This window comes from Colletotrichum aenigma, assembly GCF_013390185.1.
Source record: "Colletotrichum aenigma strain Cg56 chromosome Unknown KSG_Cg56_contig01, whole genome shotgun sequence".
NCBI classification, from domain to species: Eukaryota; Fungi; Ascomycota; class Sordariomycetes; order Glomerellales; family Glomerellaceae; genus Colletotrichum; species Colletotrichum aenigma.
In genome coordinates this window covers 2421275-2440078 of record NW_023500907.1, presented here as the reverse complement: position 1 = coordinate 2440078, position 18804 = coordinate 2421275, and the positions used below count along the sequence as shown (strand labels likewise).

Genomic DNA, 18804 nt, shown 5'->3' with positions numbered 1-18804 from the left:
GGTGGTCGTCTGGTCCCGTCATTGTTAGCATCAGATTTCTCCGGTGGGCAGAGAGGGCGGAGGTGCCGTTGGTTGAGCTGAGCTGACCCGAGCTGAGATGGACTGGAGCTGGTAGTCTGCTTAGTAGTAGGCCGGCGACACCTGTCTAGTGAGGCAGATGTCTTCTCGATGTGGTGGTTGCGGCTGCTTCATTGCGGGATTTGCTATGGTCTGCGTTGCCTCGCGTTGTCCTGGCCCAGGTCCATTTCCATGTCTAGGACCAGTCAACTTGCTGAGCTCGTAAGGGCCGTAAGGACCACAAGAAAAGGCGCCACGCTAGCAAAAGACTCAATGGCTTCTATTCTGAAGGGAAGTTTCTTGCTCTGGCCGTGCGCGTCGGCCGGCTTGCTCATGGGATGCGCTTGTTGTGCCTTGCCGTCGTGAGTGAGCTTGGGCAAACGTAGGCAGGTACGAAATGGATAGGTATTCAGCAGCGATCAGCAGCTACGTAAGGTACAGAGCAGGTACGTACCGCCACGGATATGCTGAGTGCTAGAGAAAATAATGGAGGTCTCGATGCACGACACACCACGCAAGCTACCAGGTAGGTTTCTACGAATAGGTGATTGGGTACCTCGAGTGTGCACTGGCTTGACTGGGCTTGATACTCCAGAGAGGAAGGCGCAACGCCCCTGTTTCCGCTCCCGTTTCCCTTGCCCTTCCCTTCCTTCCCTGGGGGGACGGGAAGCACCAGGCCTTTGACTTGCAGGCGAATGACTGCTAGATCCACCCGCAACGGTCTCAGACTATGGCAAAACCATTTTGATAAAGTCAGATTCCCTTTCGCAAAAGTATGAGTCTGGTCTATCGCCTGGTAGTGGCAGCGTGGCATGAGACAAAGAAGAGCAAACAATCAAACGGCGCGTTCGTTGTCGCGGCAGGGGAAGCGGTGTAAACGTCGGCCAACGCCGCCATTGACGCCAAAGGGGCTCTCTGCCAGGGCAACCGCGCAACTTCGACCCGCCCAACGTCTGGAGGCCGGCCGCTAAGAAGCTATGCGACAGCTAAGCTACCCAGCAATTGGACGTGTTCAAAGGCGTCCAGAAGAGTCCTGGGCTGCGACCGTGGCCAGATGGCCGCTTGTTAGTGCGAACTGCTGAGAACCAGAGCCGGCTTCCTTGGAAGGCAAGGCAGGCAGGCTAGTAAGGTGGTGGTGTCTACGAAGAAGCTGGCCTGCAGAAGCAGCGAGCGAGGGTGTGGCAGCCAACGCCGTCTCCTGGCTTACGATACTCCTCCTCACCACAGTGACGGGCCTAGGAGAGGTAGAATTGGCCGGGTTGGCCAGGCACAGAACGGTTTCTAGTGGTCGGTTTGGGTTGGGTCGTCCAGACTACACCTCGGTTCACCTTACCTACTGCGCGAGAGCCTACCTATCCTTGGCAAGCAGGTTTGGAAAAACTGCAGGTACGATAGGTACAGACGAGAGGTACAGCTGCAGGGCCGCACAAGTATCTGTCAGGGCCCGTAGACTTGCTGCGATGCATGTGCGTGAATGCAGAATGGTGGCGGCAGCAGCGCGGCAGGACGGGCATGAATACTCCGCGGGTAGGTGGACGGAAGGGCAGAAATTTTATTTGCATTTGCATCTGCGTTTGGATTTGGATTTCAGAAACCAAAACCGAAGCGCACTGCATGCAGCGGGAGGAGGACGGTGGAAAAGTCCGCTGTCATGACTTGTAAGATGATGGATGCGCAGGACAGGAGGTTCTTGCAGCAGTCTGAGAGTAAGCCATCTGAGAGCGGGCGAGCGCAAAGAGCAAAGCAGTCCAGTCTGACTTGTTTATCTTGCATTGGCAATTAAATATGAGTTACTGGGTATGGTTGGACGTGCTATACCGAAAGACAGAGCAAGAAACGAAGCGTGTTGTACGTGCGTTCGTCGCTCTCAGCGTATATCCATGGATTCCCAATTCTCACTTTTGCACTCTACACCTAATTTCAATCTTGCCTTCAATTCCCAAACTATGAATGACACCAGGGAGGTCACAAGAACCGCTGTGCGTTGCGCAAGCCAGTTTCCTCTGCTCAGTGCCTGCGCCTGTGCCTGCCCTTTGGCTGCCTGTAAGGTACTCCCACCTTACCTTAATCTGGAGTCTGGCGTGTCTCTGGCCTGCATCCCCCATCTGCAGCTGCGAGGTTCCAAGTACCTTCCTGCAGACGCTGCCCCTGCAGGGTACTTCTCATTGGTTCATGGTGTACACTGCAGATCCAACACAGAGACGAGAGAGAACTGGCGACTGCGACCGCTGCCCCATCAACCTGGGCTGGCTGCCTCGAGCCCTGGAGCCCTGGAGCCCTGGAGCCCTGGCCTGCTGATGCTTGTTCCGGAGGGAGAGTTATGTGTGTGAGAGTGCCAGCCTGGAGTGTCGTCCCTGCTTTGCCTTGTCACAGGCCCTGCCCGAGTCTTGACCTCACATCCAGATGGAATCACCATCGCGCATCCACTTTTCGCATGTTCCTGGCCTGTGTCCAGTGTCCCTGGCGCGACGGACGGCAGGAGGGAACTGATGAGTGAGGTGTGAGAGAGAGTGCGAGTGCCCGCCCGTCTGCCTGCCACTTGCCCTCTATTGACCACACTGCACACCCACTCTCTCTTCAGCGCTCACTGCACGACTCCATCCTCCCCCTCCCCCCCCCCCCCGGCCGGCCCAAACCCAACTCAGATTTTGCCTCCACACCCTCCCTGATCCATTCCCCTTCACCACGCCCCCCTATTTTCCGATTTCCACCCCCCAACCGCTGGACCCGACTCGTCGCTTCCACACTCGCTCTCTCTTGTGTTTTCTGCTGGTGTGTGTGTGTGTGTGTGTGTGTGTGTGTGTGTGTGTGTGTGTGTGTGGTGCCTGTGGTGCCTCTGTGTGCGTGTGTCTGTCCCCAATTCTAATCCCAAATCCACCCATCCATCCCATCCTCTCTTTTAGTCTTCCGCGTCGCAACCCCCCTCTTCTTCCTATCAACTCTCTTTCCCCCAAAACCCTTTTCCGAAGCCGTTGTCGCTCTTTGACTTCAGCTTCGTGGTCCAATTCCAGCTGTAAATCTTGCAGATTTGCTTCTGGTCTTGCACCGTCCGCTCCTTTACAACTTCTTCAAAATTTCAACTTCGATAAATAGCATTTGTCTTACCTGGTCGCCCGGCTCTGTTCACGTCCGCAGTCGTGAACGCCAATTTCGTCCAATTCCCAATCGCCCTCGCGCCGCATTCGACACTTTCCGCAAGGTGCCCGCTCGCCCGCCAGTCCTTCATCATTCCGTGTCACGACGAAGGAAAAAAAAAAAAGCACCGACGAGAGCCTGGTTTGCTAAGTCTGATGCCACAGAACTAATTACAAGTCTCGTCATCACCTCGCAAATCCTCCAACACGCGTCCTCCCACGTCTGGAAACGAACCACATCCCGACTTGATTCCTCTCGACGACCACTTTACTCCCTTTCACGACTTTCTATGTCCTTCGCCTAGTTTCTCACTGTCACGATCGCCGCAGCGCGGCCTAGTCGAGAATGGCAACTGCTGTTGGACCTGAGAGTATTATGGGAACACCGGCCACTCACCTTTTGGAGGACCCTTCGATGCAATCGCTCCCTCTCCCGGCAATGCTGGATAATTCTTCTACAACACCATCTTTTTCTGGCTCAGGTCCCCAACGATCACCGCGAACGATGCCTCCTCTGCCGAATCCTCCCTTCGTCTTCCCCGCAAGGCCTTCTTCGGCTTCCGCGCCTTCGTCCTTCTCAAGGGCAACTGGCCGACGTCCATTGTCAGCCATCGAGATTCAGGACAAGTCGTCTCCTTTTGCCGAATCCTTCGACCGGAGATCGCCTGCGCTCCCAAACTTCACTTTCAACCCGGGTGCTTCGCTGTCTCCCGATACCGCTTTGCTCAGCCCTCCGCTTTCTCCTCCGCCAATATCACCTCGCCTCGTGCCATCGCCCAACTCTCTGTCTGCTTCAAGGCCCGGCCACGGCCACAGACGAGGAGGAAGTGAATTCGTCGGTGGAAGCATTCGCTCTGGTGACTCCATCACAGTAGCGAGCACGAGCCCGACGAGACCAGAGAGTGGATTTGCAGGAAATGGCTTTCAACTACCCCCTCCTAAGCCTCCGGGTCGTAGAGGCCACCAACATCGCCGATCCGCTGCCCTCTCAAGTCACGATCTGTCTCTCATCCTCCAGCCTCCCACGTCAGGGCCCCCTCGAGGGAGCAGCGCGCCAACAAGCCCTTCTGACTACGACAACAGACGCTTGGAGAACCAACCCACAGGGCACGACGAAAAGACGTTGAAGTATGTTGAGTCTGAGCCTTCGCTGAAGGTGCCCAGGGAGATGCCCACACCGTCGGACGGATCAGCAAGCTCGAGTGGCCGAGCGTCACCCGTGGCCAGGCCAGTGACCCGCGCTCGTGTTGGCTTTTCTGATACTCTGGAATTCATTCCACGCCCATTGTCTATGGTATCCAGCGACACTTCCAGCACCGTCACAGCTCGACCCGGCGGTCATTCCGTATCGGGCAGCATCTCCTCCATCATCTCTATCCCAACCATCACAAATATTGAGACGGAACCCGTTATTCCTCTCGTACTCACCCCGTCACGCCAGACCAGCGAATCTAGACCAAGCACAGCTGGCGCGGTATTAGAACGGTCCCAGAGCATTCAGTCTGTGGGAGCTTCTCCCAGAAGGCGAAACTCCATTCCTGCACTCATCAACGTGGCCGAGGCAGCCAGCGTTGGTCCGCCCATGCCCAGTCCGACGAAAACACCAAAACGCTGGTCATTCTTCGGTCTTGATCCCTTTGCTGCAGCAGCATCGCCATTGCGTAATAGACCCGTCAGCTCCAGTTCTTCTGAATCTGCATCAAAACCCAACAGCTTGTCGTCATCTTCCTCGGAACATATTTCAGAATCCGTAGGAATCTCGGACGCCTCCGATCCCCACAGCAAGGACGGCAAGAAGTCCAAGAAGAAGAAGAAGGTCAAAACCTGGGCTGGCTCTATCCTGACCCGCAAGGAGAAGCGGCGGGCCAAGAAGTGCAAAGATCTAGACCTCTCCGCCGAGGTCATTCGACCCGAGCCTGTGGAACAAGAGGTCAAGGAGGAAGTCTTCCTCGCTGAACCCGAACTTGACGTTGAGCCCGTCACCCCTACACTCCTTGTCACGGACTCCTCCAGTCAGCCACAAGCTGTTCAAGAGTGGAAGCCGCGACCAGCCTCAGCCCAAGACGACACCTCCTTCCCCATGATCGACCTGGATGCCGCCCTTGGCCCCTTCAACACCCCTCTTCCCAACAACCCGGAGTGGGAGGCAGCCCAGAAAGCCGCAGGCTCCTCGAAGCGCCAGCTGCACAGCGCGCAGGGCATGAAGGGCTTTAGCGGACCTGGCATGCACTACCACCGGCGAGCGGAGAGTGCGCCGGAGATGGTCCCCTTCGAGGCCGGCCGCTTTGGTATTCACCGCTTTGGTAGCAGCTCAACCATGGCTGATGTGTTCGAGGAGGATGAGGAGGAGGATGAAAATGGCGTCAAGTCTCCTGCCTCGCAAGCTCGGGTTGTTGCTCGGAGGGGAACTGCTCAATCTGACCCGGATGTGCCTACTGACGAGACAACCCCGCCTGCCACAACTTTTACGAAGCCTATACTAGACGTCATGCCGTCTGACGTTGTCGACGACAGCACCGCCGAGTCAGCTTCGATAACCACCGACAAGGAAGTGAAGAGGGGTACAAGCATGCGATCTGAGAGGTCTGTGGCTTCTCTGCAAGAAACAGCAATCCCCGAGGAGCCCGTACCTGAGTTACCCGAAATGCCAGAATTCCGAACAGCATCTCTCTTCCAGGAAAAGGCAGAGTCAAGCGGTTCCGAGACTCCTTCGCCTCGCCGAATTCTCGCAAGCAAAGACTTGGCGCCTGTCGACGTCAGTCCTTTGCACTTGCCGACGCCCTCCAATGTTCCCGTCAGCCCTTACTCCATGAGCCATGCTTCTTCGTTCCCATCGCCTCGGTCACCCATGTCCTACGACGCCCAGCGCATCTCAACGGCGCCATCGTCGGTCAACGAGGAGAACAACTTCCAGTCTCTTCTTCTCGGCGAGCCAGGCCCTGAGGTTAGAGTTTCTGTGGACATCCCTTCTTTGACCTCCAGTCATTCAACCATGACAAGGGATAGCTCGTTTGCCACCAACTCTCAATTCAGGCCGGAGAGCTTCCGCCCAGAACAGCAACGACCTGTTTCTGTGTCATCTGCTGCTTTCGGATCGGGTGCATTTGGTCGTAGGCGATCAAGTCTCGCTAGCCTGAGCAGGCTGATCAGCAGCTCACACGGCGAAAGAAGCAAGCTCTCGATGGAAGTTTCATATGATGGTGAGACTGATAAGAAGCACAAGTCCAGCAAGTCGAAGCGGCTCAGCCGGATGATGCGATTCTGGAAGCCCAACAAGGAAGACAACTCGGCGTAGAACCGTCGACAAGTTCCCTCTTTCTCACCATCCAGACCGGGCGATTGGTCGCAGGCTGCCCAGGGCGCACCTACATCGATAAAGGTGACTTCACGACGCATGTATATGGAATTATTGTACAACTTTTTTACACTTTCTCTCTCGGCGGATCTGTCTGACGAGATGATGTCTTTTTTTACTGGAAAAGGGGCAACGACTCCAAAGCGAACACGTTCGGTAGACGTCACCCATCACCAACGTACTCCTACCACCAGATGAAAAGCATCTCAAGCTCGGCGCTGGTCTCTACACGAAGTGTGAGGCCAAGCGTTCTCGATAATACGAGCTACTTTGGGACATGAATTCGGCGTTCTTTGTGATGATAGCATGAGCAGCAAGTTGCATGAGCATAGCAGCAGGTACGCGGCCATATGTCTTTAGGCACTATGCGAGGGGGCGGAAACATGTGGTTCAAAGGCTTTGTTTCCGCTCTCTGGACATATCAGGGATGAATTGCGAATTAAGGAAGGCGAAAAGAAAGGAGGCAGACAAGTCGAGACACAATTACAGTGTTCTCTTGGTTCTTTGGTCGGCTGGCTGCTTCAGCCCTGTAGACAATGGACAAACCGCGACGTAGACAAATATTAATGAACATATTTCTGAGTAACCTTGAGTTTGATGAAGCGTGATTACATGAGACGAACGATGAGTGTGACACGTAACGAGACGCAACGTCTCCATCGTGGGACAGCATCTGCTGCCACGATGGGGCACGCAGGTTTGCGGAGAGCACCCGCAAAGTCAGGGGCCGAACGATGGGCCCGATGTGCGTGTGAACAGCATGGCCAGGAGCCTCGGTAGAAGCCGTGGGATCCACTTCGTTGTCGCGTCATACGTTTGATTGGTTGGCGCACTTTGGGGGAAAGGTACCCCGTGGTCGAGCTCCAGGCTGTTGGATACACTTGCCTCACGCTACCTGACGTCTAGGCTAAAGCGAAGAGCTCCCCCCCATCCGAAAGTTCGACACCTCCATGCCAAAGCTCCAACAAAGCTCCCTCTCCAATCGCGACTAGCAGTTTTCCACGTGAGCCAGCGTGCATACCGTACATTCCTGGATTCCAACCGTCTGGTTTGCACACAACCAGCAGCACCGCGAAACCAGATCTGGACCCAAACGGCGCAGCTCTTGGCACCATCCCTTCGACCTCTTTCTTCTTCGGCGCCCATCCTCAAGATGTCGTGGCGAATCCAGAACCTCCCCGATTCTAGCTCAAACTCAGCGGGCCCAGCAGTTGGGGGCAAGAAGAAGTCCAAGTCCTCGTCGGACGGCCGCGGCGCGATCAAGCGCCTCATCAAGGAGCTTGACGTCTGGCGCGGGGAACAGAAGGACGAGAGGGGCATTGAGAGGCTCGGGCCGGTCGACGATGAGGACTTGTTGCTATGGCAGGCTGTGATCAATGGACGGGGGATTGGGAATGGATATGATGGTATGAAAGACAGAATCTCCCCCTCGCTCCTCCTCAATTGCGCTTCTTGGCAACCTCCTTCCCCCTCTCTCCCTACTCCTCAAGCTCCTAGCCAAGAGAATACGCACAAGTGTGTACATTGCTGACGACTTCCTTTCCACAACAACACAGACGGCCGCTGGCTACTCGAAATCAAGATCCCGACAGACTACCCCCTCCGCCCGCCGACGATACGCTTCGTCACGCCAATCGTGCACGCAAACATTGCCCTGCAGACGGGCGAGATCTGCCTGGACCTGCTCAAGGACGCCTGGACGCCGGCGTACAGCGTTCTCGAGAGCGTGCGCGCCGTGCGTACGCTGCTGGCGTATCCGGAGACGGACAGCCCGCTCAACGTCGACGTGGCGGCGCTGCTGCGCGGCGGGGACGTGTTGGGCACCCGCGCCCTCGTCGAGTTCTGGTGTCGGGACGACGAGGGACGGTACGACGGCCCATAGGGTCACTTTCTCGTTGACGTGGTGGGAACCCCCACCCTCCCCGTTATCGGGGATGGTGTTATTCTTCTCGAGGTAGGGGAGGAAGAGAGCATGGGGAAAAGCAAGCGCATTCAACACGCCCTGCGTTGGAAACGGGGCAACAACGAAAGGGAGAGACAAGCAGGAAATTTGGACGGGATTTCGGGCGCGGAAATGGGACGGGGTCTTTTGGACAGTTTATAATCTTTATTATTATTCCTTGGCTTGTTGCACATGGAAGGGATGGCGCGCGTGGGTTGGGTAGGTTAGGGAAGGGCATCTGATAAGACGACTCGTCAGACTGTATAATTTCCCATGGGATCAGAAGTTGGGACATTTCGTGGTGTATGTACCCTCTTGCAAAAAACAGAACACCATGTTCATCTCGCTCTCTATCACACTGCCTGGGCGCAACGTAACGAAAAGAGACACCTTCTAATGCTGCAAGTCTGTCCTGCGTCAACAGTACGTAGCCCGTTTCTCCCCGCCATTCTCGATCCCTGCCGCTTCGTTTATTCTTACACAGGTGGGACGCATCGCATCTGCTCAGGATCCTCGCCGGCGCCCGCAGCCTGCCTACCCGCCTACCGTGCCTATTTCCTTGACTCCTGGTCCTGAACCTTTCGTCGCCTCGATAAAAGTCTGTATGCGTAGTTTGTTGTTTGTGTGACATGGGCAAAAAAATATACTACAAAAACGCCGTCTCTTTACTTTTCGCACCTCCCTTTCTCCTCCTCAAATTTCGAATGCAATTATGTCGGCAAGATACAGGATGGGTATCTGCACACTAAAAGGCATATGTTTCCAATGGACAAGAAAGCACCGCACATAAATTCGTAATGCCGCCGCCGCCGCCCGGGCCGTGAACTTGTCGACAGCGGCTGATGAAGGAGGAAACGGGTGTTTACAGGTCTGTCACCTCTGGGGTACAAGAGTAGTGGGCGTGCTCCTGTTGCTGCATCCCGTCATGATGCTGAATCATTACTCATTGTAGTGGTAAACCTGCACATTGTCAGCATGAGTTGCACGGCCTTGGTTCAGGGGTTTGTTACTCACCCTGTAATTCGGGAGTCCAAACGGTTGCCAACCTAAGCGTTTCGCCATCTTGGCGAAGCCCTCGGTTTCGATGAGGTGGTAGAAGGCGAAGGGAGGGAACATGGCGCCATCGCGGTGGACGTCGGCCTTGACCAGCAGCGCCGTACCACCGACGCCGTCGAGAGGAATCTCTGCGCTCTTGTCCTTTTCGTCGGTACCCAGGTATGCCATCAACGCGCGGTACGTTGGCATGTCCTTGTAACCCTCAAGCAGAATGTCATCGCGGCCCATGGACTCGGCCATTTTTTGCGCGATCTCGCTGTCCTGCCAGCTGTTGAAGTCGTACGGCCGCTCGTCCATCTTCTTGGTGTCCTCGTTATAGTATCGCTGGAAGCAATTGGGCACAATGACGGGCTTGTCATGGGCGGCCAGATCCTGGATGAGATTGGGCGGCGTCTCGACAATGTCGGCATCGAGCCAGAGAACCCACGAGGTCTGAGGACCAAGAGTGGTGAAAAGCAGCGAGTTGCGAGCTTTGGACATGACCGCACGCCTAGCCTTTTGGTTCTCCATCTTGTGCCGCTCTGCTTCGTCCTGGGATGCTATGGCGGGCTCGAAGTCCTGCCTCATGATGACGATGCTCTTGAACTTTTTCTCGGTGTCCTGGGTCCTGGTGATCTGCTCCTGCAGAGCGGCGGTCGCGGCGTTGCCCTCCTTGGTCTTGGGCAGGATGAAGCCGAGAGAGATGAGATCGTGAGGATAGCTCAGGGTCAGCAAGTTATCCCAGTACTCCTGATAGAAGCGGGACATGGGCGTGAGGATGAGGACAGACTCGCGGTTGGTGATTGGATCGGGAGTAATCGTGACATTGTTGAGGTTGTAGCGGACGACTGGGGGCGGTCTTGTGTCTGATTTCGACTTCTTTCGGTAGGGTGCGGTCGGCGGCGAGAGGTGGTGGGAGGCGGTGCCTGCGGGCTCTGGCCTGGAGGACTTGGAAGGCCCGACAAGGAAGACGATGATGAAAATGCACAGGAAGACACCGAGGACGAGGGTCACTGGGTTCGCCTTCTTCAAGCGGACTGACCCCATGGGGCGAGCCATGGGTGCTGTGGGTGCTCACGCGGAGGCGATGGAGGACGTGGAAATCATAAAGTTTGATCGCAGACGGGAGGATTGTCGTCGACGGCAGTTCGCTTCGATCCTCTTCGCGCAAGCAGCTAGGTTGGAGGTTCGTAGCTTTCGGGACAGCGGTTCGGCGCGCGCGCTCTCTCGGCGTATTGGATACGTGGGTATCAAAAGAGTGTAGATGCGTTCTTGCAGATGAGAGTAAGGAAAAGGTTGGCCATGCAGGTTGGACAGAAGTCGAGATAAGATGCTCCCTCTCGTGGCTCTCTCTGGCAGGAAGGAGCGAGAAATTTGGCCAGATACGAGATTCCGACGGTTGATTCGGGCTGGTAGCAGGTCGATCGAAGGGATGCGCATGGGGGAGGACAGCTCTACACTAGAGTTGCAAATGGGCTCACAAAAGGGGCTTAGCGGCATCTCCCCTCGAGGACTAACACAAACTCCGGGCCGGCACTGCAGCCAAATGCTCCTGTCAGGGACTGCCAGGGCCTGTCAGGGCTCACCTCAGCATGCAGGGCGCTGAGAGTTACGGGCGAGACAACGCTGTAAACTTGCGACCAGTGTGCGACGGCCACGCTGAGAGGTGCTAAGACCACGGCTAACTGCAGGCGGATGCGGATGGCTCAGAAGGGGTGGAATCTCGAGGCTGCACCTCAGTCTGACCCCTGAGACCTGCAGTGGAGTCCCACTAAGTTTCTAACATGGGGCGCGCCGTCAGAGGCTATTCTCAGGACGTGAGGTGGGTGGATTGGAATTTCCTTAGCTCGAGGCGTGGGTTCCGAGTCCCGTCGAGTCCATTGCCTCTGGTCCAATCAGGAGAGCCCCGCCAACCGTGGAGAGAGCTGTACCAAGTGGTTCAAGCCTTCAAGGTGTGCACCAGCCACAGCCACTCACACCGCCCGGAGACGGCCAGGTCCCCATCCTGTGGCTGTCGGCTGCTCCGTCCGAGCTCACCTGGCGCAGTGGAGGTCGCCTTGCCGTCGTCGCATCCAAAGAGCGCCGGTTGTCCAATCCATCCTGCAGCAAACCTTCCATCCGCATGGCCGAGGCTTAATATTCGCGACAGTTAATTCGGCCTACCGCCCAGTCTCCCAACCTTTCTAGACCGCAGCAATTCATTCAGAGTTCCACCATGGCGGACAAGTTAGACCGTAGTCTCGACGAGATCCTCGCCGGCGAAAAGGTACCGTCTCTGCAGCTCCTCACGCGATGCCCATCCCAAGCTGACGATGCATCGACAGAAGAGCGGCGGCCCTCGCAACCACAGCAACAACAACAACAACAACAACAACCGCCGGGGTGGCCCTCCTCGAAGGCGCGAACGTGAACGCCAGGAATACCCTCGTGATGGCGTTAGAAAGGTACGACACGATACTCCGACCCCTGATGTTCACACGCGGTAGACCATCAGGCTCACCGGCCAGGTTGAATGATCCTCCCTCCTCATCCCGGTCGATTTCGATCCTCGCACCAGTCGGCCCAAGCTGGACGCCTCGTTGAAAATCGGGACCACTTCTTGTCAATTGGAAGGGCCTAGCTAACAGGTATCGCCGCCTGCGATTCAGTCGTTCCGTGATGAACCCAGAAACCTCGATAGGTAAGCTCAACGAGAATCGAACGTGCTGGCAGCATGCTAACATCGCCACAGTGAATGGGTCCACGATCGTTTCGAGGAACACGGTATGGTCGACAAGCTTTAGCGGCCTCATACCCAATTGCTAAAGCCCGACAGATTCCCGCCGCGGTCCGAACAACCGAAGAAGACGTGACTCGCCGGAACAAAGGTAGCTTCTAGGTGTCCGATCGTGGGAAGATACTAACGCATCGCATCAGAGACTCCAGCAGTGCGAAGCTGCGCGTCGATAACGTACACTATGAGCTGACTGCCGAGGACCTCGAGGTATGGACGAGTGCAACGCAATGACGGGATAATGAAGCTAAAGAGGGACGTAGGAACTTTTTAACAGAATTGGCCCCGTTGTGAAGCTGGATCTCAAGTATGACCGCGCTGGGCGGTCTGAAGGTATTGCCTTCGTCACAATGTCAAGTCGCGAGGACGCTCAAGAGGCGATCAAGGAGTTTGACGGTGCCAATGCCAATGGTACGCAGCACGGTGCTTTCCTGCGATTATCCGACGCTGACCCGCTGCAGGCCAACCTATCAAGTTGTCGTTCATGTCTGGTGGGCACGGCGGTCGTTCTTCTCGCAATCCCTTCGACTCTGCAGTCATGCCGGGCCGCCCTCTTTCCGAGCGCATCTCCGCACCCGGAGGCCGATCGAGATCGATGTCGCCCGGTCGGAAATACGACATGGACGATGCTGCCAGCAAGGGCATCGACAGATACATTCCCGGAACCCGCTCGCGCAGCCCCATGCCGCGTCGACGTGGCGGGGGTGGCGGAAGTGGCGGACGCAGGCCGGGTGCCCGCAGAGAGGGCCAGCGAGACCAGGAGGGCGGTCGTGGTGGAGGAGGAGGTGGTGGTGGTGGAGGTGGCAGAAGCAACGGGCGGACTCGGAAGACACAGGAAGAGTTGGACGCCGAGATGGCGGACTACTTTGGCGGAGGAAACTCCGGCGAGACTGCGCCTGAGGCAAACGGTGGCGCAAATGCTGCCGGTGCTGCTGCTGCGGCTGTCCCCACGGACGATATCGACATGATTGAGTGATTCCCTCTGCGCTTGTCTGTGTAAAGTTCATGCAGACATGCAGAAGTTGGACGTGTCGAAGGAGTCACGAGATGCCTCAGACAAGGGAGGGAAGGAAGCAAGACACGTGGACGGCCAGGTGTGTAGAATGCCATTGTTCGAGTTCACCAATAGCATCTTGGACCCTTATAGAAACCAACAATTAGCAACCCCTCTTCGAAAGACCAACTTCCGGGACGTGGAACGCAGGTCAAGGTCAGGGCACCAATCATGGAAGTTTGGACCCTTTGGCGGACTACGGTCCGGTTTTCGAAATATCCCAAGATCAAGATTGTCGTGCCAATGTTCCTGTTGAGGTCTGCAGATCCCCAAGTTGCCTCTTCGCGGATGGCCAAGAACAAACAGGCCTGATCCCTTGGACTTGCAGGGCCATTGCAGCCGCAACGTCCCGTGTTGCGGCTGCCGGATACAAGGGACATGCCTTTCTGGGGAGGCCCACGACTAAGCGGCTGTCCCCCCAAAAAATCAAGTTTCCCAAATGGAAGGCAGCCAGCGGCGCAGCTTCCAACCGGGGGACCCTCCATGCATGTGACATGCAACTTGGCAACGTTGGCAACGTTCTCCAAAAACCAAGGAATGGAAATCGCCCCAGGATTGTCTGCCCAGGTCCCATCCCCCGCCAAAGTGCACGGCCAACCTGCAACGTCAATGTGCATGCACCACCTGCTGCACGCGCCGTACTCACGGCAGCTGCCTTTTACTGCCCCGGCCGCAGTCCTGCCGCCCTTCTCGACGCCGCTCCTCCCTGCCTCTTCCCCCTCTGCCGTCATTCCAAACCTTGGAAATCGTTGCAACAAAGATGGAGAGTCGCCGTTGAACCGCAAACAACAGACCCAAGGTAAACGGGGACACCGACGCTTTAACTCTCACCGCGCCTGCGACTGTAAACGGACCGACGATAATTGCAACGCAGCAGCATGACTGTCGCTGGTACGCTTTTTGGCTTATATCTCCCAGCGGCGACCGCATCCTCTCCCGCTGTTCACGCTTTGCCGCTGCTTCTCTACGACTGAATCGCGACCACGTCGATCGACACTCAAACATACATTCCAACTGAAGGAGCACGACACGAGGGTTTGTTTCAACCCTCCAGGCTCTAACATCTTACTTTCTGAGATCCGCGCGACATACGCAACCGCTGCCTGCTGTCTTTGACATTGTCTAGCCATCCCGACCTCTTCCGGAGGCCTTGCAATACCCCTTAACTACTTCTGTATTCCGTCATCATCTGGTCGACCGGCCTCGTGAGAAGGTCACCATCTCTTATACGGGATGGAATCTGCCCAGCACACGGAGGGCCATTCGCCATCAACCAACAGCAGACGTCCACCTCGCAATAACTCTACACAACGGACACAAAGATCCAGCTCTCAGCCGCCTAGGCGTAGGAGACCCTCTGCGCGTCCTCCGCCCTCAGACTCTGGAGACGTAAGGTCGGTGTCAGACGGCTCAGAACGTGAACGTGGAAGCGACGTTGAGGAACTTGGCCGTTTCCCACCAACCCCACCACCCAACTCGTCAAGGCAATCGAGGCCTAGACCAAGACGTCCTACTGCCTCAAATTCAAGACCAACGCTGGCGCCACCGATGCCGTCAGAGGATGAACAACTAACAGACCCGGTGCCTCGCCGGCCGGCCATACCGGTACGGCGGTCTGCACCCAGAAGGATCCCGCGCCTTGGCGACCCCAACGCGCCTTCCGCGGCGTCTGACACCGACACGACGTCGAGCTCCTCGTCGTCGGGGGTTCCCCCTATTCGACGCCGTCCGATCCGGACACGGACGGAGATGGATCTTTCCCTTCGGGGACCGATCCTCGAACAGTCTCAAGAGGGGACTCTTGTGCCCCCGGGCGTGGAGTTTGGGCCGGACTATGACGGCGACAGACCCCTGCCGGTGCGGACTAGGAATCCGCGCGACATCCTCGACGACGGTGAACGGGGATTCATTGTCGATCTGAAAATGAACCTCGATATCGAGATTCAGCTCAAGGCTGCCATCATGGGAGATTTGACGCTTTCTGTATTGTAATGTGCGATGTGTGACGATGGGATTCGGCATTTTATTTCCAAAGGCATGTGTGAATACTGGTTTGGCGCACGTAATGGGTTACGCTGTATTAATAAACGGAAAGGGGGCTACGAAAATAAGAACGGGTCGGTCTCATCTGGATGACGGTGCAGGGCGTTACGGACTTTCAGGTTCAGCAGATGGAGCGGATGTGCATATGAATTACGTAGAGGCGAGGGATGAGTAGGCAGAGTGAACGTCTTCAAACCACAGTTGTGTCCTTGTGATCGTGACTACCATATGTGCGAAATTGCTGTGTTATCTTGCTAGAGGCGCCTGTATCAAGACCCAGCGAGGGATCATGCTATCTACCATTCTCACCGTTCTTGCACTTCAGTCCGTCTTCTTCTTCTTCGTCTCGAATCCCTCCGTCACAGCGGCCGCAATATCCTCGAGCGTTGTGCCCCTCTTTCTCTTTCCAATCTTCTCAGCCCCCAGTGGAGAATCCTCCACTGCCTTGTAAACCCCCGCAGCTCCCAGAAACATCTCGGGCCCGAAACCGCCCTCCTCGGAATGGGTCTTGCTAATCTCCTCCATCTCCCTCACCCATCTGTAAGCCTTGGGTGGCATCGTCGTGACGCCCTTCTCGGCAAATTGGAGATGCGTCGGCAGCCGCGCGGATAGCTCCTCGCGCAGATTGTCCAGAACGCCGAGACGTGAGGCCGTGGTGAACGACTGCGTTGCGATGGCGGTGAAGCCCTTGGACATAGACGCGAAGCACATCTTCAGCCCGCTCGCGGCGCCGATCTCGGGCGAGATGTGCTTGCCGCCAAGCACGGCGCTCAACCTCGCACCCAGGCCTTCTGCGCCGCCCGGGAAGTCGACGAGCGTGTCAGGCCCGGACATGGGCATCCCGGGGACGATCCAGTCGTCACCATCTTCCGTCGGCGGGGCCGAGGAGGAGGAGACGTTTGTCCCCGCGTTCGGGGCAGAGCGAAGGCGGGGCGGGGCGCCAATGATGCATGCGTCGATGAAGACTGCGGGGACGCGGGAGCGGGTGAAGGCCGCCGCCATGGACTTGCAGGTCGAGGGCGCGACGGCGTTCATGTCTATGAAGTAGAGCGGGACGGGGCGGGTGGTTCCTTGGAGTGCGTCGATGATGCGGTCGGCGGTGGTCTCGGCGTCCCGCGGGGGCACGACGGAGAGGACTGCGGCGCATTGAGATGCTAGGTCGAAGTCTGAGGCTATTAATTCTACGCCTGCATCACGGGCGCGCTGGATTGTGTCTTCGCTGTGAAGAAGGTTAGAACTGAGATGACCTGGATGTGAGGGAGTTGAGAGTGAGTAGGTGAGTTGCCTACCTGCGCCCTTTGACATTTGTTGCGACCTCGAAGCCTTTGGCGATGAGGAGCTTGGCTATGCCTACGCCCATGTCACCAATGGAGATAACTCCAATCTTTGAGGATGTTACGCCGTTGGTAGCCATTTGGGAGATTAATATCGGCGGGTTTATGTGAAATTAGTTGATGTATGTGATGAGTTGGTGTTGTGGAGGTTGAAGATTGCGGTACATATGCAGCCACTTGAGCTGCAGTTACAGAATTGCGTCAGTTTCCGGCTCGTTATTGCCGCGCACAGCCAGGCGCCAGGACACAACAGATGAACTAATGCTGAGTGCCCGATTCCCGATTTTCATAGAGACTGGACGACATTGCACATTTGGCTTCGAAAATTATATGGTGTTGTCTATGTCGGTGATGCTGTTTTGCGGTGTTACAAATTATAATACACGAGCTTTGCGCTCGACTACAACCCATGCATTTACCGTACCACCCTCAATTGTGGTAACCGACCCATGTGTCTGGCACGTCGAGCTTCGTCTCGGTAGTATGTGCCAGCGTATTTCCTTGAGAGGCGATGAAAAGTCCGTGGCTGCTGACGGCACCAAAGTGACCGGGCACGATTTCCCACCCCGACGGACCTTCGGTAGAGGCCGTATCCTCCGCGAGTGCGCTCTCTGAAGCTCCGAAGGCGACGTTTGCAAATGAGCTTTGAGTGGGAGACAGCGCCGGCTTGGCGGTGGCGGGAGGAGAGACGAAGTACTGGACGTATGAGCCCGGGGCCACGACGCCTTCTTGGGCTTTTCCGTCGTGTTGGCTGGAGAAGGAGCGGATGAAGCTATCAAGGTCCTCTTCCTCGGAAGAGGGTGAATACTTGGTTTCAGGGTCCAGGGAGAGGAGACCTTGCTTCTTTCCCCATCCACCTCCGCCACTCACTGCGACGATTATTAGCACGTCAAGACTAGGTCAGTATCTCAGAAGGGGTCTTACGGATTCTGTAGACTCTGGTGCCGTGACTCAGCAGACCCCGCATGAAACCCTTCGTGTCCAAGGCGTGCTTCCACTCATCTTCCGCAGTACTGTTCTCATTCAGCCTGCTTGCCCACTCCCGTAGAAGCTCCACGTCTTCGGACTGCTTGGCGGAGGGCGGGACAACCACGGCCCAAACGCCAACAGGACCCGGAGGGAACTCGTGGCCTTCATTCAGTCTTCTGTCAAAAAGAGTCTGAACGGCAGTTTCGAGCTCCTTTGACGCCGGGGCAGGTTGATCATTAACCTCAATTTGCCGAATGATGTTGCCTAGACCGCTGAGAATCTTGCGAGGGGCTGTTATGGGAACCAATGGCGCCTCAATAGCAGTCTCGGCACTGGCGAGGTCGTGATGGAAACACACGTCTTGGGTCTGTTTCTCCGCGACCTCGGCCTGGACCATTGTGTTTCCAGATCTGCTCCAGCGGGTTGCTAGAAGCGTCGATTGCCTGCCGTTCTGGAATATGGTGTTGGCCAGAGGCATCGTACATGTCGTGGAAGAAGAAAACGTATTGAGAGGGCTGAGCTGGAAGTTGAGGGATGCCTGCAGCTTCGTATTGCTCGAGGGTTTTGACTGAGAGTCTTTCCACAAGTTGGGGAAAAGCGATTCGAGGTTGCCACGATAGAAGGAGAACCCGTGGGGGATCTCTCCGAGAGTCTGAAGAGGTTGAAGGCCATCCACTGCCGCGGCAAGAGTATGGAATCCGCTGGTGTCTTGATTTGATGCCGAGAAGGGCTCTATGAGACTTCCCATGAATTTCTCATCCTGAAGCCAAGACGCAAACTGGCGAGAAGCAAGGATGAGGAGAGCATCTTTCTGCTTGCTATGATCCAGCTGAGCGCCTTTGATTGTCGTGATGAGGCTGCTCTAAGCCATTAAGGTCAGAGTCAAGAGATAGACAAGTTTTGGGCAATATTTGAAATGTACCTTTGAATTATTTGCGTTGCCATGAACGGAGAATCGAGAGACCTCAGAGAACCATCTTCTGGAAACTGGGGGTTGACGGATGTGACTGAGCCGTGAGAAGGCCCTCGGCGAGTACATCGCGTCACCACTTTTCTTCGGTGTTGTCCGGGTTTTCACCTAGAAACCACAGTATCCTGCATACACGGC

General features: G+C 56.2%; 7 protein-coding genes across 7 annotated transcripts; 4 read left to right on the top strand and 3 right to left on the bottom strand.

The window, feature by feature from the left end:
- Positions 1-3696: 3696 nt before the first annotated feature.
- Positions 3697-6486, top strand: CGCA056_v000656 (uncharacterized protein; the record flags this gene model as incomplete). Its single annotated transcript, XM_037315917.1, has 1 exon — positions 3697-6486. One exon carries the CDS (start codon positions 3697-3699, stop codon positions 6484-6486), a length of 2790 nt encoding a protein of 929 aa, XP_037184951.1.
- A 1213-nt stretch (positions 6487-7699) lies between these two features.
- On the top strand, positions 7700-8428 carry pex4 (Ubiquitin-conjugating enzyme E2 pex4; the record flags this gene model as incomplete). The annotated part of the gene is made up of 2 exons (XM_037315916.1): positions 7700-7952; positions 8103-8428. The coding sequence occupies 2 exons, from the start codon at positions 7700-7702 to the stop codon at positions 8426-8428; spliced, it is 579 nt and encodes a 192-aa protein (XP_037184954.1).
- Positions 8429-9427: 999 nt separating this feature from the next.
- Positions 9428-10582, bottom strand: MNN9 (Mannan polymerase complex subunit MNN9; the record flags this gene model as incomplete). Its single annotated transcript, XM_037315915.1, has 2 exons — positions 9428-9448; positions 9503-10582. The coding sequence occupies 2 exons, from the start codon at positions 10580-10582 to the stop codon at positions 9428-9430; spliced, it is 1101 nt and encodes a 366-aa protein (XP_037184953.1).
- Positions 10583-11738: 1156 nt separating this feature from the next.
- On the top strand, positions 11739-13272 carry ALY1-1 (THO complex subunit 4A; the record flags this gene model as incomplete). The annotated part of the gene is made up of 8 exons (XM_037315914.1): positions 11739-11789; positions 11848-11967; positions 12172-12203; positions 12255-12286; positions 12339-12390; positions 12440-12506; positions 12560-12707; positions 12758-13272. 8 exons carry the CDS (start codon positions 11739-11741, stop codon positions 13270-13272), a joined length of 1017 nt encoding a protein of 338 aa, XP_037184956.1.
- A 1626-nt stretch (positions 13273-14898) lies between these two features.
- CGCA056_v000652 (uncharacterized protein) lies at positions 14899-15342 on the top strand (the record flags this gene model as incomplete). The annotated part of the gene is made up of 1 exon (XM_037315913.1): positions 14899-15342. The coding sequence occupies one exon, from the start codon at positions 14899-14901 to the stop codon at positions 15340-15342; it is 444 nt and encodes a 147-aa protein (XP_037184955.1).
- Positions 15343-15714: 372 nt separating this feature from the next.
- CGCA056_v000651 (uncharacterized protein) lies at positions 15715-16807 on the bottom strand (the record flags this gene model as incomplete). Its single annotated transcript, XM_037315912.1, has 2 exons — positions 15715-16612; positions 16683-16807. 2 exons carry the CDS (start codon positions 16805-16807, stop codon positions 15715-15717), a joined length of 1023 nt encoding a protein of 340 aa, XP_037184958.1.
- Positions 16808-17156: 349 nt separating this feature from the next.
- CGCA056_v000650 (uncharacterized protein) lies at positions 17157-18735 on the bottom strand (the record flags this gene model as incomplete). The annotated part of the gene is made up of 3 exons (XM_037315911.1): positions 17157-17596; positions 17652-18558; positions 18619-18735. 3 exons carry the CDS (start codon positions 18733-18735, stop codon positions 17157-17159), a joined length of 1464 nt encoding a protein of 487 aa, XP_037184957.1.
- Positions 18736-18804: the final 69 nt, after the last annotated feature.